Here is a 25142-nt window from a genome sequence, read left to right as displayed (position 1 = left end):
AGGACAGAAGTTTTCATTTTGTGTGTGTGTTCCATTCAGTCTCAACTCTAGGACTTAGAAGTAGTGTGTCTGAATTGTTCAGGATTTTTGTTTGTTTGTTTATTTGCTTGTTTGTTTGCTTAATTTTGTTTTTTTCCTATGGATTGACTGTTCTGACTAGCTATTTTCATTGACAGAAATTCAGTGGTTCTTAACTTTCCTAACCCTGCAACTCTTTAATACAGTAATTCCTGTTGTGGTGACACTCCCCCCACACCGTAAAGTTATGTTGTTGCTACTTCATAAGTGTAATGTTGCTACTGTTATGAATCATAAGCTAAATATCTGATGCACAGGATATCTAATATGTCACACCCCTCAGGGTCATGACCCACAGGCTGAGAACTACTTCTATAGATGAAGTTATTAGTTACTTTTGAGATTACATCATCAAATAAATATGTAACAGCTATAACTTAAGGTAGGGAAATCCTAATTTAGGTCAAGATTTCAGAGGATTCCGGCCTTAGTTGCTTGTTTCAGTGCACTGCAGCAGACTGGCATGGAGGTAGGAGGGTGTGGAGGAAGACAACTGTTCACATCATAACAGACTGGAAGCAGCTAAAATAATACACCCTGTAGGAACCCACCTCCTTGAGTTAGATGACCCCACTCCCCAAACCTTCAGAATTTCCTGTTCTGTGGAGGTGTGGAGCAAGGGTTCAACTCAGTCTCTTGAGAGTCAAACTGTAAGAAGGAATAGAATACATTTACAAAGTTGAAATTCAATATGGATTCTTAGGGATTTTTTTTTTTTTTTCTTTTCACCCCACCTCCCACCCCTACTTGTTCCCTTCCATACTGTTGCTATAACAGAATGCCACAGACTGAGGAATTTATAACAAAGAGAATGCAAATTTAGTTCAGGATTATGGAGGTGGAAAATCCAACAACAAATGGCCACATGTACGGGGCATTTCTTGATGTATTACAACCTGGCAGAGTTGCAAGCAAGCATGAGACAAAGGCCAAGAAGGCCAAACCCAACCCAACCCAAAACACTCCAGCAATAGCCTTAACTTGTATGTGACCTTAGCAATTCTTGTTAAATCTTAACCTGCCAATAATGCTACAGTGTAGGCTGAGCTTCCAACATGTATGCTTTGCGAAACATTTTTTGAACAATGGAAGCTGATAATTCAGAATGCAACATGAATTTGGGTACATGGCACAAAATAAATTTTATAGGATAAAAGTAACCTTTACTCGCAGCACTTGTAGGAGGAGCTCCGTGACCGCAGCCAGTCTGGTCTACACTGGGAGTTCCAGGCCAGCCAGAGCTGCATAGTGAGACCCTCTTAAGTATAGTAATTATTTATACTAAATAACAGCCAAAGGTTACAACCAAGCAGAGATTCTCAGGAGCTTCTATAATGACGTTCTAATCGGCTTTTAAAAATGTGAAGTCATGTTTAAGAACAGCTGTTACCAAATGTCTGCCTCTTGAAGGCTAGGACAACTTAGTTTTTCCCAGAATTATATTTCCTCATTTTGCTTCGACTGACAGCTGTGATTTTGGGTGCCTAAACTATGAAAATTAAGAAACTATAAACAGGAGATAATCAAACAATTGTATGCTGTATCCACCAACAGAATTTCTAAGCCAAGTTGGTTGGTGTCTAGGAGATGAAAAAAGATAAATCGCGCACATACATCACATACATAGTTATGGGGTGTGTGTGTGTGTGTGCACAGAGCACATGCTTGTGCATGTAAAAGAAAGATGGCGAGAAAGAGACAGAACAAGAGAGAATGTGACCACTGACTCATTTTAAACAGAGAGAAAACCCACTGGCACATACATAAATATTCATTAATTGTAATTGTTATTATGTTTATAAGGTACAGCCTTTAAAACCATACATATTAATTATATTAGACCTTTGTGGGATAAGAACTTGGGTTTTAGAACAATGTCCATTGGTCACCCATGTGACTAAGGGAAGGAATTTCACCCAGAACTGATAGAAGGTTCAGACTAGTCCTTATCAAGCAGCGCTTAGGGCTCATGGCTTCCTAGTCTTTTGCTAACACATTCCTAACTTATGAATCAGTTCTTCCCTAGGATTTCCTATTGTCTTTTACTGCTTCCTTCACATGGCCGATCGATTGCCGCCATCTCCCTGTACTGACTGACAATGGGCTTTACCTTCCTCCCTGTTCTTCAGGGAAAGGGAAAGCACATCTTCAATTCACTTTTGGGGAACCAATGAACTTAAGTAAATAAAATAGGATTCACTTTCTAAATAGTTGAGTTCTTTAAATATTAGACTTTTAAGATATATGACCATAATTCAGTTAGACCTATTTTTTTATTTTAAATTATTTTATTTCTTTATTTGTTACTTTATTGATTTATGTGAACACATGAATATGAGTATGTCACAGCACGTGTGAGGAGGTGAGAGGACATCCAGTAGGAGTCAGTTCTCTCCTTCCACCCGTGGATCTGTCCTGGGGACTGAACGCATGCTGTCAGGCTTGGCAGCGGGTGATTTTGCTAACAGAGCCACTGTGCCAACCCCTGGTTTAAACATTCAAATTTTATTCTTATAAGAAAAGTACAAAAAAAATAAATATTTTAGTTAAGGAATTCTCTTTTAAGAGATTTTAAAAAAAAGATTTATTTTGTTTTATAGTTATGTGTGCAGGTCCCACCGAGGTCAGAAGAGGGCGTCAGATCCCTGGAATTGGAGTTCTGTGTGAGTCACCTGATGTGGTTGCTAGGAACCAAACTTGGGCCCTCAGCCAGAGCAGTACCCGTCCTTACCTGCTGAGCCATCTCCCCAGAACCCCTGTTTTCTTTTCCTTGCATTTTATCGGTGTCTCATGTGTGATACGATTTTTCTTACCCAAATATGGGCCATATTAGATCAGATTAAAAGTTGATAAAGGCAGGTTAATTAAGAGTCAGCTCTCCGGTAGGTTCACTGATGTCTCAGGAGCAGGTCAATGAAGTAACACATCCAGGCTAAAGCAAGGGGGTTTTATGAATCTTGGACAAGGGGTGATGATGCTAGGAGCTAGGATTGTGTTCATCCGTGGTCAAAAACTGAGCCCCCGGGAAGCGCTCTCAAATGAGTTACTGGAAACATGGAGACAAGGACATGTTAGCCCGCAGTTTTCTCTGAGGGGTGGGGGAGTTTTTCTGTGTGGGAGGGATTGGGGAAAGGAGGGCAGACCATCCTACCAAGATGATGGGAAATTTTTGTTTTGTTTTATTTTGTTTTGTTCTGAGATATGATGTAACCCTGGCTGGCCTAAAACTCACTATACCATCCAGGCTGGCTTCCATTTTTATGGCCATCTTACGTCTCTGCCCTTCTAAATGCTACCATTATAGAAATGTATCATCCAACTTGGGAAGAAGTCCTTTTTACTTTACAACAGATTTGAGAGGCCAGAGAGGTGGCTCAATGGTTAGGAGCACTGGCTGTCTTTACAGAGGTCCTGGGTATGGTTCCCAGCACCCACATCGTGACTCACTGCTGCCTGGAGCTTCAGGGGCACCAACATTCTCTTTTGGCTTCTTTAGGCATCAAGCATATTGATGAGAATGTGGGGCAAATTCCTATTCTTAGTGAGTGAATAAAAGTAGGCATATATAAAATTACAAGGGCACTAGAGATAGATGAAGCTGTAAATATATTTTGTTAAAATTTTGGCTCTTGAAGAAGCAGTGGTTCATGAAATCCAAATGAAATGCTTAAATGTCTTTTATTTAAGTATGGAATACAGGCTTCTTTAGCAGACAACGCAGAAACATTAGTAGCAGATGGAGCCACTTGCGATATTTGTCAAAGCAAGTAGAAGGCCAGAATTGGTTTTCTAATTTACAAATGTTTCCATAGGCTCGGAGATTGGAGATCACTGGAGCCAGTTGTAAATGACTTTTGCTCCGTCTAATCCCTCATTCAGACACTAACTGAGACTGTTTTGTTTTATATTTGTGGATTTGGTAGATCAAAATGACAACGTAATCATTAGTTATAAAAATGAACCGTCTGATCTTCCTCTGAAAACCCATAACGTGATCACTCAGTAGAACAGAGAGTCTGATTTTCTTTTGTTTCGAGTTTATAGTAACAACAGATGAGCAATCGATGTATTTACTAGGCCCTCAGTGTCGGGTGCACTCTGCAGGGTGGGTGACTGACTGAATAGCTAAAAGTCCTCATGCATTCCTTTCAGATCAGGTTATGAGTGAGCTTCCGGATTCTCTTTAAAGATTTCTTCAAATTTTGTACATTTTAACCAGTCATTTTTCTCTGCCTAAATTCCTAAATAGCTTTAAAGAGCATTGTTTGTAAGCTACAGGGCTGTATATCACCTAGGTTAATGTATTCAACAAATATTTACAAGTACCTACTATGTTTCTAAGAAAACATAAATACATCTTATTTTTTAAAACTCAAATATAGGTATGGGGGAGATGGATCCGCTGGCAAAATGCCTGCCACATAAGCAGAGAGACCTGAGTATTCACTCCTAGAACCAGTGAAAAGCTGGAGACAGTGTCATCCTCTTGTAGGTCCAGTGCTGGAGGGCTAGACACTGGAGGGTCCTTGGTGTCCATTGGCCAACCAGCCTGGCTGAATTCATGAGTTTCAGGTTTATTGAGAGACCTGTACCAAAAAAGATACAAGTGGAGAGTAGTTGAGGAAAGACACCAACCAAGTCAAGGTCATGCCACCACATGCAAGCACACCCAAATGGATGCCTCTCATGTGCCCATGTGTACACATCCACTAGCAGGTACGCATAGCACACCCTCATACATACACATGTGCATGTACTACACACACTACACACATGCACGTAACATAATGCACATATGTAAACACAAATGCACATATGTAGAGTACATTACATATATATCACATACCCTTTGTGTTGGCTAGTTTTTTGTCAATGTGACATAAGCTGGAGTCATTTTGGAAGAAGAACTCTCAATGCAGAAAATGCCCTTAACAGATTGGCCTGTGGAAAAGCCTGCTATGCAACGTTTTTGATTGATGATTGATGTGAGAGGGCCAGCTCACTGTGGGCATTGTCACCCTGGGTTGGTAGTTCTGGGTGCTGTAAGAGAGCTGGTGGATGAAGCTGGTAAGGTTCCTGCCTCCAGGTTCCTGCCTCCAGGTTCCTGCAGTTTGTACCTTAACTTCCTTGATGATGATGGATCAATCGTGTGGAAATACAAACGAGATAAACCCTTTGGTCCCAAGATGCCCACAGTAATGGAGCCCCTCCACTATACAAATACTCTGCTTAATATTCTACACTACACTACACACACACACACACATTCTTGTACACACATACATATAGACCACACATATACACCACATACTGCATACATGTATACACACTATATACACATATAAACATATTACAAAATACACACAACCACACATATACATCATACATACATACACATATATACATATCACATATACACACATATAATAGGCCACACATATGCAACACACATGTACACCCCAAACACATATACATAGCATACACCCCATAAACACACCATATACATATACAACACATACATCATATCCTATCTACACCACACACACATATGAACCATACATTCACATATCACACACATACACACACACACCCCACATAATATTCAACATATACACCATAATACTACCTCACACTACAAACACATACACATATGACACACATACACACAAACCAATATATTTAATATGAAATGGTTCTCTGAGGTTGACCCAATATATTTGAACATGCAAGTTTGAAGACTTATTTGTAATCTTTTTTCTTTTGTTTTTTTTTTTTCCTCCTATGGACTGCCAGTACATATGAATTTTTCTATGTGTACTGATTTGTGTTTGATTTATTGTTTTCCAGGTGTACACCTCTGAAGAAAGATGATGTGTCAGAAATTCTATGTGGTTTTGTTACACTGGGGTAAGTGGCACACACCTTTGTGGTTTGGGGATGATATTACTATAGATTGGTTTCTAAAGAGGAACTTTATGTTGACTGATACCTGGTACTTTGTGGTCCCAACCCATGCCTATGAATAGCTGTTCTGTAGTTCCAGGAGAACATTTTGTTTCATTTTATCTATTTGATTTTTTGTGAGATTGGGCAGTTAATTGACTATATTTCTAATGAGATTTTTAGTTCATACATTTCAGTTACCTTGTTGGATTTTATTGGTCTTAGACAACTTTTAGAATTTCAAAAAAAAAGTAATAGACTTTTAGCTGCACATTAAAGCTCCATAGAGAAACAGAACTGATGCTGGTAATAATGTGTGTGTACATGTGTGTACACATATGCGTGCACACACACATTAAGATGTTTATAAGCAGCTGGATCATGTAATTACGAAGACTGAGTTGCTCTGAGATTTGCAGTTGGAAAACTGCAGACCCAGGAGACCCAGGAGACCCAGGAGATCCGATGGTGTCTAAATGCAAAGGTTTGAAACACACACACAGACGCACATGCATATAACTGTATTCACATGTGTAAAGACAGGTTTACTTCTGCAGTAATGACAGTATGTGCTCTGAGGGATATTATCAAAGAATGGTGCACACCTTGGCTAATGCTTGTCAATTTTGTCTTTTTGAGAACTTCCTTTCTAACAGGAGTAGGGTGATGTAGCATTGTGATTTTTGTCTTGGTTTATCTGGTGATTAGTGAAGCTGAACGTTTTCATACACACACACACACACACACACACACACACTACCACTTATTTGTGTATATGTATATATATATATTTGTTTTATTGTCTTGGTGCTTTGCCAGCATGTATGTCTATGTATCACATAGTGTCCATGGAGGCCAGAAGAGGGTGCATGAATCTCTGGAACGAGAGTTACAGAACTTTGTAAAGCTCCACGGGTGTGCTGGGTTCTCTGGGAGAGCAGCAATTGCTGCTAACTGCTAAACCATCTCTCCAGTTCCTTGTGCATCTTCTCTTGGCAGATGTTTGCTTGTGTCTTTTGAATATCTTAAAGTACAGTTATTTTTTGAGTGCTTTTCTTTTTTTCTTTTTTCTTTTGTTTCTATAACAGCTTTATTTTCAAACTGGAAATAACCTAAATGACCTTAGACAGATAAAAGAATAACCAAATCATGGTAAATCTGTAGAAGGAAATATTAGTATACAAAAGTAAATATGTACAATATGGATGAGTGTCAAATATTTTAAGTTAAAGAAGACAGGAAAATTGCACATTGTATAATTCTTTAAAATTCTATGTACTAGAGCTTTAAGGGATGCAGTTTAGCCAGGCCTGTAGTCTAAGCCCTCAGAAGTCTGAGACAGGAAGAGCAAGAATTCAATGCAAGTCTGATCCACATAATGAGTCCCTACCCCTAAAAAGATGCAACCTAACTTATAGTGCCAGATAAAGCACGCCCAGATTTAGTAGGGGAGGGGCTTTCATGTGGAAGATGGAGGGGAGGGGACAAGGACTGTTTCTGAACACAGTGTGTTCCCATCTTGGTGAATGGAAAGACAAACAAGCTCAGCTGAGAGATGCAAGAGTGGAGACAGTTGTCCTGTAAGAATGGAAGCAGCTGCCCTGCATGCAGCATGCAAGGAGAGAGAGCAGGATTTTATTGGGGGAGGGGGGATGCCCATACATACCCACTGTTGAGCATGCTCAGTTGCAAGGTTAAGGAATACATTTTAGAATACTTTTAATACTCTAAATTCATACATGTATAAAATGTATCTTTGTCATATTCAAGTCTCCATATTCCCAGGAACTATATCTCCCTCCCAACTTCATGTCCTTTTTTCCCAATTAGTGCCACAGATATGTGGTCCTTTGTTTATTTTGGATGTGAGCCCCATATTAGACATACAGTTTATAGACATTTCACCCCATTCTGAGGTTTGACATATGAACAGTCGCTCTGTTGCATATGTCCTTTGCAGTGACGAATCTAGAGTTTGACATAGTCTTTGTCTATTTTTGCTGTAATGGCCAGTGACGTAGGAGTCTGTCCCAAAATATCATGTAGCTCCGTGTTGGTGTTTCCTGGATTTACTGTAGCTTTGTCATAGTTGTAGGTCTGCTGTTTAGGCTACTGACCCATCTTAAATTAATTTTGTGAATGATGAAAGATGAGGATATTTCCTCCCTCCCTCCCTCCCTCCCTCCCTCCCTCCCTCCCTCCCTCCCTCCCTTCCTTCCTTCCTTCCTTTCTTTCTTTCTTGGCTTATGAATATCCATTTTGCCCAGTGCCATTTACTAAACAGACCATTAATTCTGCAGTGCATTTCTGGCAGGCCGTTTTGTTGAAGCATAGTTGGTTCTGGAAACACAGTTATTCCTGAGTGCGAGGTTGTGAACCATTGACTCAGACGCCTATTATGTCAGCGCTGAGCTGCTTAAGCTATATGACTTGGTCCTGTGTTTGGAATCAGACTTCTTCTGTTTCCTTCCGTCAAAACAGGGTTTCTCTGTGTCACACTGGCCGTCCTAGAACTTGCTCTGAGGACCTCTGGCATCAAACTCAGAGATCTGCCTGCTTCTGCCTCCTGAATGCTAACTACAATTAACACGCATGCTCTGCCATGCGGTTTTGGTAGTCCTTTATGGTTCCATATGAATTTTTGTATCGTTCATTTCTATTAAGTATGTTTTTGGCATTTTGATATGAATTGCATTGAATTTCTGCACTGATCTGGGTAGTAGTTTTTTTTAATAGATATTCTTTCAGGTTTATGAAAATAGAATATTTTCCTATTTGTGTTGTCTTTTTTATATCCATGTTTTATAGGTAGTGTAGAAATCTTTCGCTTCCTTGATGCTTTTAAAAATGTAGTTATTATAAATGGGACCTCCCCTCCTTTTTAATTCCAGTCCCTTTTCTTTTGAGATAGGGCTCTCATGATGTTGTCCAGGCTGGTCTTGAAACTGATGGCCCGAGTGAACCTTCTGCCTCAGCCTCCTGCGTAGCTGGAACTACAAATGTTCTATAAATATCTCCTGTGTTTTGATGATCATTGTCATCTAAAGTCTACAGCTCATACCAGGATTCATTTTGTTCATCCTGTCCCTTAGACAAATGCAAGATGATCTTTCCCCACTGCTATAGAAATCAGCGTCCCTGCCTGCTTATTCAGCCTTCTGCTCCACTGAAGTCCTGGCAAGCAGTGGCCTTGGTGGCATCATGCAGATGTGCCATTGTGATGGCTTCCTGGAGATATACTTGTAAATGTCCTATGTCCCCCATGGCTTGGTTTTATACTTCTCTTTTGAACTGAATATTATGCCTTTGTCTGAATTATGCGGCTTATTTATCTATTTAGACATCAAAGAACATTTATTTATCTATTTAGACATCAAAGGACATCTTTCTTTATACTTTCTTCAAAACTCTCATTATATACAAATCCATATACAATTCTCAGAACTCTCTGTGTTGGTGAATATACACAGTGAGAAAGTCATCAGATTATTTGGGTTCATATGTAAAATGAAGATGTATAGCCAGTCAATTGTTTATTTTCAAAAAGCCCTTGTTTAAAGGTAAGTGTAAAACGTGAGGTTTTTTGGGTACAGTTCCATGAGTGTTCTTAGTTTTATGTTTAAAAGGTCATGGATCATCCACAGTATGAATTTCCTGGAGGGAATGTTGTTTTGGGTCATTTCCTGGTCAGTGCATGGGGCGTTTCCTGTGACATCATACATCTGGAGGCTCCTGGGAAGCTTTAGGAGACCTTCAACTGTCTCTAAGTCAAAGACAAACTCTCTCCGAAAGCGTTCAGTGACAATTGTTAACACACTGTTGTGAGTCTTTTAATGAATTTTGAGAGTGCTTTAGTGCTTATTGATAAATTAAGCACTCTGATATTCCTTATTTATTCTGAAAAGTTAGATAATTTTCATATAAAAGGGAAGAAAATTGATGTAAATTTTTTCATACTAAAATGTAAACTTGTTAGATTAATGAGGAAAATTGATGCAAGAATTTCCAGAGGAGAGGTGGAATTAGTTCAGTAAATGTATCACATTCTCAAGTCTACTTCTCTGGAAGGTAGAAGAAGCTCAGGGTTGTTTATTAGACTCTGATCCAGCACTCTGAAGGTTAAATATTTCTACTTGAAAATGCTCTACCATTTAATCTCAAGTACTTCCCAGTTAATCTTCATGACAATGATGGCTTGCTTTCTCTGTCTTTTTGCTGTCCTAGCAGAATTTCTTTATGTGATAGCTGCACTTAATCTGGCATATCCAATCTCTCCCTGGAAATTTAAGTTGTTTTGTGGACTACCGAACACAACCGATAACTCCTTTCTCTCACCTGCTGGAGCCCCAAACAATGCCTCGGCTTTGAAGGGGGCTTCTGAAGCAGTTGTTGAAGCTAAAATTAATTCAAGTGGTATCTACGTTTCTGAGTTATCCAAAACAGTCTTCCACTGTTGCTTTGGGAATGAGCAAGGTCAAAACTGCTCTGCACTCACAGACAACACTGAAGGGAAGACACTGGCTTCAGTAGTGAAGGCTTCAGTTTTTCGCCAGCTAGGTAAGTACTTTTATGCCCCAAATATATATAGTGTTGTGTTCTGCCTGCATTCAGTAATATGTTTCAATTCTGTGAAACTGCTATGGATTAGATGTCTTTTTATGTAATTAACATATATTATAATTTTTATGTCAGTATTAAAATTAGGGCTCATTGTGTAACTAGTAAATATGCTCTGATAGTTTTATATTCTATAAAACTGTCATTAAGGGAACTCTTTTTACCTGTAAATATACTGTTTGGGGTCTAAACTTTCTTGGAAGTAGAAAATGCACACTTTAAATTGATAAAATATCAAATTATTAACAACACTGTTGAAGTAACTAAATTTAAAAATATTTCTGAATTATAATGAATTATGCAGGCTAAGAATCTCTCTGAAATAATACATGTTATGCTGAGTGAGTTTAATTGTTGTCATAAGGATTTTACACCCCGATAACTTAGTTAATTTTGTATATGAAAATTAGAACAACAAAATTATTTCTAAGTTTTTTGAAAGGACAGAGAAGACTTAATTGAGTCAATTAGATGAAATGACTCAAAATATGGGAAAATAGATGTACGTAAGTAAGGAGTCTTGTATAGTGTTAGTTGGGATTTCACAGTTGATGCTAATGACCCCTCAGTCCAGATAATCCTTCAGATTGACCTCTGTAATGGAGAATGCTTAATGATATCCCTGGTCTCTACCCAGTAATAAAGGAAATATCTCCAGCCACCATAGTGGCATGTGAGAGACAAAGACATGCAGGAGGATTGTCAGCTCCAGTCCAGCCTGGACTACAGAGTGAGACCCTGTCTCAGCAAACAAAACAAGCTAAAGAAATCTTCAGATGTTGCCAGATGTTCCCCCATCTACCCAGTTGCTCATTTTTGATTATGTGGAAAAAAAGCACCCCATGTTTAAGCCAGTTTAAGAGTAAGAAAGGTTTAGAGAGATGGCTCAGTGGGTAAGAGCACTTGCTGCTCCTGAAGAAGGCACAGGTTCAGGTTCTGCCATTCAAGTCAGCAGCCTCCGGACCACCTCTGACTCCAGTACTAGATGATCTGATGCCTAAGTTAGTAAGAATAATTTCAATTCAGTTCATAAATAGAAGGAATGCCTTAGTCAATCTATTGATTTTTAAATATGATAAGAATGAGCAGAGCCTTAGTAATGAGTCTTGAAGGATAAAAACGTTATCACATTCTTTACTTCTGGAGGGGAAATTTCATAATTTTGTATGAAAGTGGCTAATAAGCAGGTCATTTCTAAGGGAACTGTTTTTGTGACTAAAATGAGTAGGGTAAATAATAGCTATCATTCATAGATTCACAGTAAGATTTCAATTTGTTACTCTGCCACATAGGTCTCTCCTTCATACAAGGTGCTCAGCAACTGGGAATACGTCTCATTTGGAGAAATATGTTAATGTTGTCTCAAGTTAGTTTTGTCTTGTTAGTCATAGATTTTTTTTTTAAAGATTTACTTTCATTTTTTGTTTACATCCATGTATGTTTTTCTGTATAAACAATGGCACATGTGTTCAGTTGCCCGTGGAGGCCAGAAAATGTTCTCCCATCTCTAGGAGCTGGCCTTACAAGGGGCGACAGGTAGTTGTCTTATTTGATGTAGTGATTTCCCTTGAAAAGGAAACATGAACTGAGGGGAATAAAAGGGCGTCCCATCCTGTTTAGGTGGCTTGAGATTAAAATGAAGTTGAGGAATAATAATTGAATTTCATTCTCTGATTTACAACAGGCTGGGGTGGGATGGGGGCCTAAGGGACTAAAATGAGGGTCGAAGACACTGAGTGGCTCACCTAAGTACATCCCTACCCAGGCCTGCTTTCCCCTCTCAGAATGGGTAGCAGAAGTTGTATCAGAACACTGCTAAATTCAATTTAGTGCTTCTCTTTCACTGGGTTGTTGAGAGTGTTTTTCAGGTTTAATGCAGTTTATTTTTAATGCAGGTGTAAACTGGGACATAGAGTGCTGGATGAAAGGGGACTTGACATTATTCATCTGTCATATGGAACCATTAGCTAAGAACCCCTTCAAGAATTATGACTCTAAGGTCCATCTTTTATATGATCTGTGAGTACCGATGAAATTAATTTGGCTGGCTGTATGACCTGATTTGTTTAAAGCACAGAAGTGGATTATGACCCTCTCCCATCCCTGCACCTCTTTTTGCAGCCGTGTACATTGTAAAGAGTGGTTTGGATGTCTTTTATACAACATCTTCACCATTAGATTTCCCCTCTCTTTTCCTGTTTGTTTAGGCACAGAGATACTGCAGATATGGATGGACAAAAAGAAATGTGGATGTTGTCAGATATGCCTCTGTGTGAATTGCCAAATGTGTTTATTATATAAATTACCCCATGTTCTTTCTGATGCATCCCCATCCACTTGCTAGATGTGAGAGGTTTTTCACTGTGTACAAACCACATGAAAAACATTGCCAACCAGAATGGCTTTAAAAACTTGATATTGGTGAAAAGAAGTTAAATGGATGGGAGTTGGAGGTGTGTTAAAAGGACTGTAGTCTTGTTGAGGGACTGATGTGATGGAGAGAATGAAGAGCTTTCTAATGAGCTGGTGAATTCACGAAGCCAGTAGAACTCAGAGCCGCCATGGCAGGAGGACTTGGGTTTCTAGGCAGTCCCCCTTACAGGGGCAGCCTTTTGGGGAGGGCAGCTAGATTAGAGATGTGTCCAGGAGAACACCCACATTGAAAGAGCTGATAATGCTTCGTTAATGACATGGAATGAGGAGGAAAGTGAAGACCCTAGTTTCCACTGTGTGCTAGTTAATTGAACTGTCATAAGAAAAAACAATAGAGTTTTCATAGAGCTCTCTATTTTAAAGATTCTGGGAGAGGGCAATGTGCTTAAAATGAAACAAACCTTTCACTTCTATCTTTAAAAACACCTACATAGTAAGACGTAAAAGATAGAGAGAAGGGCTTTAAAAAGTCATCTTCTGGACAGGGCACGGATATTGAAATCACAAACTCACAGTGGTTGTGGTTGCTTACACTGAACCTGTTCAAGGCTGGCTCTGTCAATAGTCAGTCATGGGTGTGTGAGGGTTTCATGGGGGGCGCTCTACTCTATGTATTAGTTAATTTTTGTAATAAAACATCATGACCAGACCAATTTATAAAAGAAAGAGTTAAATTGAGCTTATGGTATCAGAGGATTAGGGTCCATGATGGCAGAGCAAAGGTATGGCAGCAGGGATAACTCACATCTCAAAATGCAAAGTAGGAGGCAGAGAGTGCCTTGGGAATGGTACTAGTCTTTTAAAACCCCCTTTGAAAGCAAACCCGTAGTGACACACTTCCTCCTGCTAGGCCATATCTCCTAATCCTTCCAATAGTTCCACCAATTGGGAACCAAGTATTCAAATATATGAGTCTGTGGGGGCCATTCTTATTCAAATAGCCATACCCTCCATGCTGAACTAATAGCTACAGATAAATTCTGGGAGAGGAGGAGTCATTGTTTTTACTTGTGAACCCCCTGTTAAGTCCACCAGGCTCTAGGATCACTCTGGTGGCCCTGGTTAATGTCAGTGGGTCACAACAAAAAAGACATGAATTATTTATGTTTAGTCCAGGTATTTTGAAAGACATGTGCTCATGGGTAAGCACACATGTCCCTTCTATCTTTGGTCTGAAAAGCAGGTAGTGAAAGTGCACCTCCTCTTATAGCACAGCTGAAGCTCTAAAGCTGTATCTAAACACAGTGACACTGTACTCACATATATAAAATAAACAAAAATAAAAGAATCCAAATTCCAACAGGAAGTGCTGGTGATAAAAGGACGAATGAATGTTTGTGAGGCCTTTAGCCTGTGCCATAGTTACTTGTTGGCTTTTTAAACAATGTGTATTTTGTCAAGTGGAATTCAGGTTGTGCTACCCAGATGGCCATGTGAGCTATTACGTACATTGAGCCCCTCTGTGGTCTCAGTTGGTGGCTAAAGTGATTTTAAGGTAATTCCTTTGATGTGTGCCATTCTATTTGTATGAAAGAAGGAAAATTATTTTTTAAAGTGATTGAATAAAGAGACCCAGGGCTTGAGAAATTTACAGCTAAAATTTAAGTAAAGTTTAGTTGATTTCTCTGAGTCACTCTGGTCAAAGGGGACCACTGATTAGATAATCAACTCTAAATCCGAATAAGGACACTTAGTCTATTGCATTTCTCCTTAGCACTTCCTTTCCCACCTTATACCAGGAAAGCTTTATACTGACTTCTTATACATCAAACCCTTGGTGATTCATTGTAAGCCATAGGCAATGGGCCTTGATTCCTATTACTTCAGTATGCATAAATCATTATATAATCCATCATATACTTAAGGAGAGATCTCACATGATCACCTCAATTGATACAGGAAAGATCTTTGACAGAGTTCAACATCCCTTTGTGGATGAAAGCTTTGAAGAAATCAGGAATAGAAGGAAACCTCAACATAAAGACCACATATGACAGACCTATAGCAGTGTGTGCATCTCCGTGTGTATCTATATTATTTATATGTGTGTTTGTAGATCTGAGTCTATAGAGGGGATCATGAGATGAGAGGAAAATATCTTAAGGAAAGTGGGAAGTACAATAATGAAATACACATAATTGGAAAGCAAAAGTGGAGAACTAACCCAGGTTAGTTCCCTAACCCAGGTTAGGGAAGCAGCTGCAGAGGAGAAGAGGCCATATAGGAGCACTGGAGAAGGAAATGGCTGAGACCAAAGTGGACAGGCACATAGCTATGAAGAAGTTGCAGTTAAACCTAGTACTTCGTATTATTACCTAAGCTATAATTAAAAATAAAAGAAAGCCTCAAAAAGGTATAAAAAATGAAAAAAAAAAGAAAAACCAGCCAAGAGGAAGTGTCAAAGTGTCAAATATGAAGAGTTACTGTCTTCATCTCTGTGGTAGACTATTGGTTCATGAGACCTTGGACCCCACACCCATCTGTAAAAGGAGAAAGATGCTGAGTTACAGATGTCCCCCAACAGCTGTGCTCCCAGTGATGCTGCTTTCCCTCTGTGCTCAATGACCGTGCCTGTAAATAAGAAAGGAGAGTCAGGGCAGTGCGGGTGGTGCTTGGTCCTGTACAGCTAAGTTAGCCATATTAATTTATCTTTAAGATATACATAAGAGAGCTGAAAATATAAAAGTAACTACACTTGTAGAAATACTATATCTGTACCTCCATGGCTGCCTTTGTTTGTGACTAGTAATTGCTGAGACAGGACTGAAAGGTCAAGTTTGACAGTCCTTGCACCTGGGATACATTGGCTTACCAGCCAGATACATGGGGGGAAAATCATAATTAGATTCTAGTTAATTTCCTTTTTTGGCCAGGTTAGAGAGGGAACCAGCTAACCAAATTATGATCTAGCAGATTTCACAACCAACTGGTTGCACTGGTTAAATTTTGTCAATTTGACTCAAGTCTAGACATACTTGGGACGTACTCTCAGTGAGGGGCTGCCTCCACCTCACTGGCCTATGTATGTGTCTGTGCAGCGTTTTCCTGACTGCTGGTTGATGTGGAGGGCCCAGCTCTCCTGGACAGTGCCATTCTGGGCAGGTGGGCCTGAGTTAGATAGAAATCAAGTGAAAAAGCAGCAGTCCTCTGTGCTTTCTGCTTCAAGTTCCTGCTTTGAGGATTTTGTGGACACATTCCCCCATAATGGGCTTGACCTGTCCACCAAATAACCTCTTCCTCTCTCAAGCTGTCTTTGGTCCTTTTTTTTATTATTATTTAATAGAAAAGAAAGCTAAAACAATCTAATTTTTAAATGAGAACAGTCATGATCATCAGTGGAATATACTTCCATAGGGTGGATGGATAAATCCCTGACCTGTATCTAGTTGTTAGGGCATTCAGTCTCCCACTTGCGGCTCAGTCCACACAGGCAGTTACTCTTTGTGGCATAATCTGCCAGGAGTTCCAGACCTAGTCATAGTCCTTGTATGCTATATATCCAGGGTCATCCTTTGCCTGGGGTCGGATGTGGGGAGTTGTAAAATAGCCTGCTCAGAATAGAAGCTTAGTGAGTTATCTTATCCATGTTTAGATTTTAAAAATCAGTTCTGGTGTCCAGTCATCAGTGCTGGCTCCATTTCTGGGTGGGAAGCTCTTTGCTTTTTTTTTTTTTTTTCATCAGTGAGGAATCTCTGCTTCTAGGGTGCTTATGCCCAGAAAGGCAATTTCTTCTGAAAGGCTGAGGGCTTGGAAGCCAGAGAGAACATACGTTGTCCTCTGTCCAGATCCTGATTCCAGGCTGTTGCTTACTGTTGAGTGTCATGCTGGGATCTTTAGCTTCTAGATCTAACCCCATTTTGAAAACCACGTTAACATCTCTGAATGCTTTTATACTGCTAATGATCTTATGCATAGTGCGTTGTATGGCAAAGTTTTATAATTAAGCTTACTTACTTAAAAATGTTGAGATTTACTTTAAAATAGTAATTAAAGGCATTTTATTTTATTTTAAGGAAATCGCCCCCTTGTTCCATTAAAATTCACAAAAGACATCTTTCAAAGTGTGAGAAAAAAAGTATATTTTTCCAGGAGCTAAAATCTGATATTTAAAAAGGATTTAAAAAAAACCTATAAATATGTCCTCAAAGGAAAAGCATTGTTTGAGCTCAGATATTAATGTTTGTCTGAGCACTTGAAGAAGGGAAGCTCTGAGAAATGTGATATTCTGGGACTGCTTTAGACGTTTATTTTAGACCAGGAAGTTCTTTCTTTCCTTTTGTAAGGTCCCTACTGTGTCCAACCAAATTCTGAGCTGAGTGTGGGTAATAGTGTTTACCACACACTTTTTTTCCTAGAGAGATGACATACACAACTATTCACTCCAGAGAGGGCACCCATGGCAGACCAAAGTGAGGACACCATCAAGGGCCAATTTGGTCAACCACTGAGTTTTTTGGGGATTAAGTATAGGAATATGGGTGAAGGGTTACTTATATGAGAAGAGATGACTCAAATACAGCTGCATCACTAAAGCCCACCCCAGCATAGATGGCTGCTCACCAAAGCTGGGGACCTGGGACCCACTGCACACATGGAGGCAGCTCAACAGGTTGAGTTTACAAGTGACTCAGTTGGTCTAAACCTCTTCCAGTTGGGCTGGCTGATTTCTGCTTCTTATTGTTTCCTTAGTGGTGGGGTGAGGAGTGGGGGTGGGAGGCGCTGGTGAATCTGGTCAGTTTCAAGGACTCCCTGAAGCTATTTGAGTCATTTACCGTCTGACTTAAAGAACTTTCCTAGATGATGGAATGTTTCAGCCTGTTAGGAAATATCTACACAATATGCTTCGTTGTGGAGCTGAAGTATGTTTTAAAAATATAAAATGCTAAAGCCAAGTTTGAAAGTGTGGCTATGTAATAAAGAGAAGGACAGGACACATGAACTAAGGAGTGCCCAGCAGAAATTAAGAGTAGGCAGGAGAGAGTACAGAACATTTGTAAGTATACAAGACACAGACAAACAGTTGGACGAGGATCTGGGAAGTCATAGAACACAGGGGACCATGGACCAGGTCAGATGAGAAAGCGCTGCCTGTCATGTCACATGGATGTTTGGACCTTCCTGGCTTACGAAAGGCTGGTTCCCTTTTTTTTGTTCCCCAGCTTTTGTTTTGTTTTGGTTTGGTTTTTGGTTTTTGTTTTCTTTAAATCAGCACATGGTGGTTACAAAACCCAGCTTCGGGGCCTTGGTTTCACTGTTCTCATTGACCCTACCTAATTTACGCATTGTCAAGCACATTCTTTGACGTCACTGGTAAATCTGCTTTTCCTAGAAACTCGGTGAGTAGAATTCCACACTCTGACTAGCTTTCCTCTCAACCATGCTATTCCCACTCTTCCTCCCCGCCCCCATAACTTCAGGAATGGTTTCCCATGAGTCTTAGCTTCTCTCTTGGGGTCTCATTTCATGACCTCCTGTTTTTCACCCTTTCTTAATGGGAGACACCCAACTCCTTTCCTGAGTGTCCCTCTGGCAAGCAGCTTCACTGGACAGAGTCAGCTCTTGCTGTGCTTGTGTCTGTCCAGTATTAATGGACACAATGTTAAGACAGTCTTGTTTATCTCCCTCTCTACCAGGAAATGCCTGACCCCGGATTACCCATGGAGATGACGTGAAGGTTCTGCATGTTGCCTAACCAGGGAGAAGCAGAAAAGTTTTTTTTGAGTGACCCAGGGTCACTAGGCTTTCTTTTCCTACCTCACTGACTTACCGCAGTTTTAGGATTCATTCTAGAAGCTTAGTTTCTCCTGTGGATAAGCCCTTCTCTCTTCTGTCTTGCCCAGAGCCATTTCTTGATTTAACTTACTTCTGGAGGGGCTAGATACCACATTATTCCCATGTCCTTGTGTGAGAGCTAGACATATTTTGCTCAGCTGGTAGGCCAATGAGGATGGAACTTTCCCTCCTGACCATGGACCCTGTCTTCTGTTCCTTTGATAACATTAAAAAGGAAAGTTCCTTCTTAGAATTTAAATTGCTTTATGAAAAAGTAGTTGGATCCAGGCCCTGTGGAGGTCCACTAAGGCAAAGCTTCTTCCCCGTGTTCTAAGTTCTACTTCTGGCCCTGGGGAGACTTGACCTTCCTTCTAAACAACCTCTGTTTATGAGTTAACTAGCTGCCCTGTCAACAACTGGGCCAGAAGTAGGTTGATATTCATACCTCTCACCTCAATCTATCAGACTGCTCATGAGATCTCTTTCTGCTTATGCCTTTCTTCTTCTTTCTTCCCCTTGTCCTCTTTGATTCTCCATTTGTTTGGCGAGAGAACTTAGAATAGTACAGTTCACCTCCTCTGTAAGACTTATCTAGGTCAGAGCCTCCCACCTTGGCTGATCCAGTGGGTCTCATGTAGAGGTAGAATGTTTGTGTTTTTTTAAAAGACACAGAATCTGTGAATTTTTCAAATGAGGTCTAAGAATCATTATTCTTTGTATTATTTGATATTAGTAGGGTAAAGTTTTGTGGAACTATTTTTACAGCTCACTGGTATGAAACATCAAATAGGCAATTTGTAAGGCTAAGATTAGGTAAAGTTCTTCAAGAACTGAGGACTGGGGTTCACTGTCAACTTTCCTAAGTCAGGACCTTAGATAGTACACATTTACACTAGTTTAGCTTAGGCCTGTTTTTTTTTTTTTTTTTTTTTTTTTCTCAGAATGCTAATGATTTTATAGAGAAATTTTTTTCTGGGAAGAAAAAAAATGTACCAAAAGTCAGAGGACCAAATGTACCTTCTACAAACCCTGTGTGGCTGTTAACGGTGAATTTTAAGTTCTAAATATTTATGTCACTAACTAGAAAATTTTGCCCAAGGTAAAGTTCATAAAGAAGCCAAATTTAAAATCAAATTGACAAAAGTTCTTGCATCGTTATGTACTTTCAAGTACATTTTGTTCACATATAAGAATTAAATACTAGCAATGTGTGTGTGTGGGGGGGGCGGTGTCAGAGTACAACCTTGAGTGTCAGTCATCAGATCCCATTTTATTTTGAAGCAGGGTGTCTGTCTTGTTTGTTACTAACATATCAGGCTAGCTGGCCTGAGAGCTGCTCGGGAGTCTCCTGTTTCTACTTCCATTTTATAGTGAAAGTACTGGGATCATAGACGCTTGCAATTACATCCAGCTTTTATGTGGCTTCATTGAATTCAAAGTAAGGTCCTCATGATTGTATAGCAAGCACTTTACCCACTGAGCCATCTCCCTCAGCCTCTACGATTCCTTCTCTTCTTCTTCGCATGTGTCTTAGGGTTCCATCACTATGAAGAGACACCATGACCACAGCAACTCCTATAAAGGAAAACATTTAATTGAGGCTGTCTTATAGTTTTAGAGGTTTAGTCTATTATCGTCATGGCAGGAAGCATAGCAACATGCAGGCAGATATGGTGCTGGAGGATCCAAGAGTTCTATTCTATATCTTGATGCACAGACAAGAAGGAGACGGTGGGCCATACTGGGTGTAGCTTGAGCATATATGACCTCAAAGCCCACACTTCCTTCAATAAGGCTATGCCTCCTAATAGTGCCATTCCCTACGGCCAAGCATTCAAACCCATGAATCTGCGGGGGCCATACCTTTTCAAACCACCACAAACACTATATCTCATTCTCATATCTATGAACAAGCTTATTCACTTTTGAAGGTAAGTAATAATTAAATAGATAGTAGCAAGTTCCATATTTGGGTCTACTTTCCCCTTGGCCTGTCAGAAAGTCTGCTGCTCTTGGCAAACACTGTTCTTCTAGGGGAGGGATGGCTTGTTTTGTACAGTTTGGCAATGCTAAAATGATGGCTTGCTGCAAGGTGAACTTACTATGGCTAGGATGTGGAGAACTAATCTCACTACATGGGTCAAGTTGTTTAACAGTGTTGTTCGGCTCTTAATTCTGATTCCTTTTGTCTACTTATTATATTAATTATTAGAGAAGAGTTGAACTTTTCATGAGTAGTTATGAAATAGCCTATTTCTTCCTGCTATTAGGTACACACATATGGTATGTACTTTTGGTGACCCTCCTCCACAGTTCTTTTTTATATGAATGACTTCTTTAGCTTGGAAAATAATTATTGTATTCCATTCAACTTTATTGACATTAAGGTAGCTCTTCAACTCTATTTTGATTTATCTTGAAATAGCATATCTTTTTCTAACCACCTTCTTTAGTGAATTTGAGTTTTAGTGTTAAAATTGATTTCTTATGAGAGGCTTATAATTAGGTCTTATTTTTTTGCCCAATTCGCTACTGAGTGCCTTCTAAGCAAGACATTTAGGCTATTCGCATTTAATGCCACCAACTCTAGTCTCAAGCCTTCTATTTTTTCTTCTTTTCTCCATTTTTTGTTTGTTTGTTGTTTGTTTTGGGGTTTTGGATTTTGGAGTTTGGAGTCAGAGTTTCTCTGTGAAGCTCTAGTTGACCTGGGGCTTGCTTTGTAGACTAGTCTGACTTCAAACTTGAGATCTGCCTGCCTCTGCCTCCCAAGTGCTGGGATTAAAGGCATGCGCTACCACAACCTGTTAGTTTTAGCATATTTCTACTGTTCCATTTAATCTGCTTTGTTCCTTATTAGCTTTATCTACATGACTTATATTTTAGTAGCTTTTGAATTATGACACGTCTTCGAATCTAAGCAACTCTATACCACTTTGTATGTCATGTGTCATTTCAGGTGTACAGCACCAGCTCCCTCAAGCTTGGTTTTAATACTGCATACTTTAGTTTGGTCTATGCAATACCCTATAAATACATGGCTGCCAATCTTGACTTAATCAGACAATAAATAATTATCCTTGTAGTCAAACTTTATTCCTTTGAGTGACCTCAGATTTCAAGCTTTTATTTTCCTGTGCTCAGAGCCTTCCTACAGCATTTTTATAATGCAGATCCGAAGATGATTCTTAAGTTCAGGCATGTCTGAAAAAGCTTTTATTTCATATTTGTTTTTAAGGCTATTTCTACTGTGGGTGGTATGTTAGGGCAGTGGCTTCTCTTTCTTGTTAGTTCCTTTGCCCTCTTGCTTATGCTACCTTGACCGTCAGTCTGCTCTACCTCTCTATTTTTTTTCTGATATAGCCCACCTTTAAGCTGGATCTGATATCCTGCTTTCCAAATCTGCTCAGTTTCCATACCCATCTTACATTTTGTTCTTATATTTGAATATAGGCCTGAAGTCATAGATGATTCGCCTCTGCCCCCACTGAAAGACAGCTTTCAGACTGTCCAGTGCAACTGCAGTCTTCGGGGATGTGAATGTCATGTGCTGGTACCCAGAGCCAAACTCAACTATGCTCTTCTGATGTATTTGGAAATCACATCTGCCGGTGTGAGTTTTCAGTCACCTCTGATGTCACTGCAGCCCATGCTTGTTGGTAAGTTGCACTTCAGAGTGACAGTGACGCTAAAAAAAAAAAAAAAAAAAAAAGAAAAGAAAAAGAAAATCAATCATGCAAAGCTGTTGAAAGGTTACTTGTGGGTTAAAGATTTCCACCGGCTTACATCACTGTGATGACTACTGAAAAACACGGCTAGTCCTAGGGTGTTATTGGCAGCTTCTCCACGTGTTCACAGTAGTAAACATCTCTACCATTAGCACTGAAATGGTCTCTTGAAGCAGCTTGGGCTCCTTTAAGTCTTGGATTTAGTGAATGGATGTGTATTGTTTGATTACCATCTGTTTATATCATAGGTAACTATTTTTGAGAATTATTAAAAACCTATTTCTCCAATAAATATAACTTAGAATTCATATATGCAGGGTTTAGCATAGAGGCTGGAGACCCTGTGAGGAATGGGGCAGGGTTCCTACTCACACAGCAGAGCTGTAGCACTGAGCAGAGTCAAGTCAGAGCAGTAAACAGTCAAGCCATCCACTACACAGTCCAAGTACAAGACAACCTCACATGGGTGGGACACCTCTCTTTATTTTTATTGCAAAGATCCTCAAGCCTCCTTTAATAAACTTACATATTTAGTTCACAGATGTCAATCACATAGGCAGGTATTAGTGTACTTCCTTAGTTTTATATATACAGGGAGGGGCATTATGTGCTACTTAGCAGTGTTCCTATCTTTTGCTTCCCTTTTCTGAAATGATAACATGCAACTCTTCATATGTGTGCAGGTGCATGAGGAGGCCAAAGGTCAATGTTACATTTCCTCCTTTATTGCTCTTCCCTTTTTATTTTATTTTATTTTATTTTATTTTACTTTATTGGGAGATGATTTCTCACTGAGGCTGGAGCCCACCAGTTTGGCAAGACTAGCTAGGTCCTGGGCTGCAGGGACCCTCGTATCTTTGGCCCCTTGGCACTAGGAGTGTAGGCACACACCACCGTGCATACGTTCCTGTGTTTTATGGGGATGCTAGGGATCCAAACTCACGTGATAGGCACTTTACCAGGTGCGCAGTCTCATCCCCCCCAAACAACTCTCCACATTTGCCTTTGATTCGTGGGTCTTGATGCCACTGAACACACTTGTCCATTTCTCTCTCACAATTTTATGCACAGCTCCAAACATTGCTTCTTTTTACATGACCTAAGATGGTTCTTTTGGACCCTTGTTTAACAATCTTTAGCAATCGAATTTGTTCTCAAGAGACATAAGCATGGTTCTCTTGTAACATAATGATAATAATACCTAAGCAATTCAATTGTGGAATTACGTCACAGGAAAAAGTGATAAAATATTTATTTAGTGTCATATTCTTATCTTTTCAAAACTAGGTAATTCAAAAAGCACTTAGATCAGCACTGCATCTAACTTGATTTCCAAGAAGAGTAGTGAAGGTAGCATGTGACCACTGAATTTATATGTATTCAGAAATTCCTCTTAATTCTGCCCTAATACTGGGATGTTAGAAAAAAATCAATTTCTTATATTTGAACTTAAAATTTGTAAGTGCTGTGAAAGAACGAAGATGTATTATGTAGTAATGTTTATTTGGGGATTGTCATTTCCGCTGTGATGGTCAATGATCTATTTAGTATTAACTAAACGAAGAAGAGGTATACATGTAAAACTCCAGAGTAAGAAATGCTTCAAGTCAGAACACATTCCCTGTGTCAAGGGAAAAAAAAAAAAGTCCCTGTGATGAGTGAGGAGCACTCAGAAGTCCCCATGTGTGGAGTTAGTGGAGTGTGCCTCATAGGAGATTGGATCAGAGTTATAAGGGACAGAGAACACCAGAGGCCAGGGTTAGAGAGTTTGGATTTGATACCATTCATATGGAAACTTTTGATTAGGGGTTGATAGGATCAGACGTGTGATATGATCACATGTATCTGTATGTTCAGATTCTATTCTACCTTGTGAAGAATGTAATTATTAAAGGGAAAAGATCAGGTGTGTGGGTAGGAGAAGCCTAGATGGGAGGCTGTAGAGATTGGCCAGTCGGTTTAGGGCTGTTGCAATAAAGGTGTATGCAGCTGATAAGATTCCTTTGTAGGAGCTGGAGGACAGAGAGGAATTAAGGTTTATCCTTCAGTTGGTCCCTAAAAATCTCCATCAATGAAAACACCAGTTCTTTAGAGAGGAATGCTGGGGGTTGGGTGCATATGCATAAATCAAGGTCACTTTGTGTTTGAGATGAGTCTTAGAGTCCTACAAGATATTGACTAAGCAGTTGGATATAAGACTCCAAAGTTCAGGGGGACTATCTATCTATCTATCTATCTACCATTGAGAGTTGTTAGCATATGGATTCTGTCAGATCATCCAGTTAGAATTTAGGAAGGAAAATGCTAACTGACTTTAGTAAGACTTAAGGAGACTGTGTTGTCTTAGAAACTGTGGATAAAAAAACATTTCACTGAAGGTGTTTGCAGGTATGTGGCACAGTGTGCCAAGAAACAGAATAAACTTAGATGAAGAGTGACACCAGACTTGGTAAAGGGTAGTTATCTCGATCACAGCTGAGTTTGTGATTGGTGAGAAGGAGCTGACCCAGGTAGGCTGCTTAGGTGGAAGGTAAGTCTCCCCAACTCTTGATGAGTGGGTGAGCGGCAGCAGTG

General features: G+C 39.7%; 1 protein-coding gene across 1 annotated transcript in view; it reads left to right on the top strand.

Moving 5' to 3' along the window:
- The window catches only part of Lepr (leptin receptor), an 81805-nt gene that overhangs the window by 4653 nt on the left and 52010 nt on the right, over positions 1–25142 (top strand). Inside the window, exons 2-5 of the mRNA XM_021159648.3 lie at positions 5926–5985; positions 10249–10578; positions 12534–12657; positions 22294–22499. Of these exons, the coding sequence (XP_021015307.1) occupies positions 5946–5985; positions 10249–10578; positions 12534–12657; positions 22294–22499 (700 nt within the window). The 5' untranslated portion in view covers positions 5926–5945. The remainder of the gene's footprint in view (positions 1–5925; positions 5986–10248; positions 10579–12533; positions 12658–22293; positions 22500–25142) is intronic.

This window comes from Mus caroli, unplaced genomic scaffold (genome assembly GCF_978045245.1).
Source record: "Mus caroli unplaced genomic scaffold, Mus_caroli_1 scaffold_6, whole genome shotgun sequence".
NCBI lineage: Eukaryota > Metazoa > Chordata > Mammalia > Rodentia > Muridae > Mus > Mus caroli.
The sequence above is the reverse complement of the archived record's forward strand: the minus strand, read 5'-3'. Positions and strand labels throughout refer to the sequence as shown.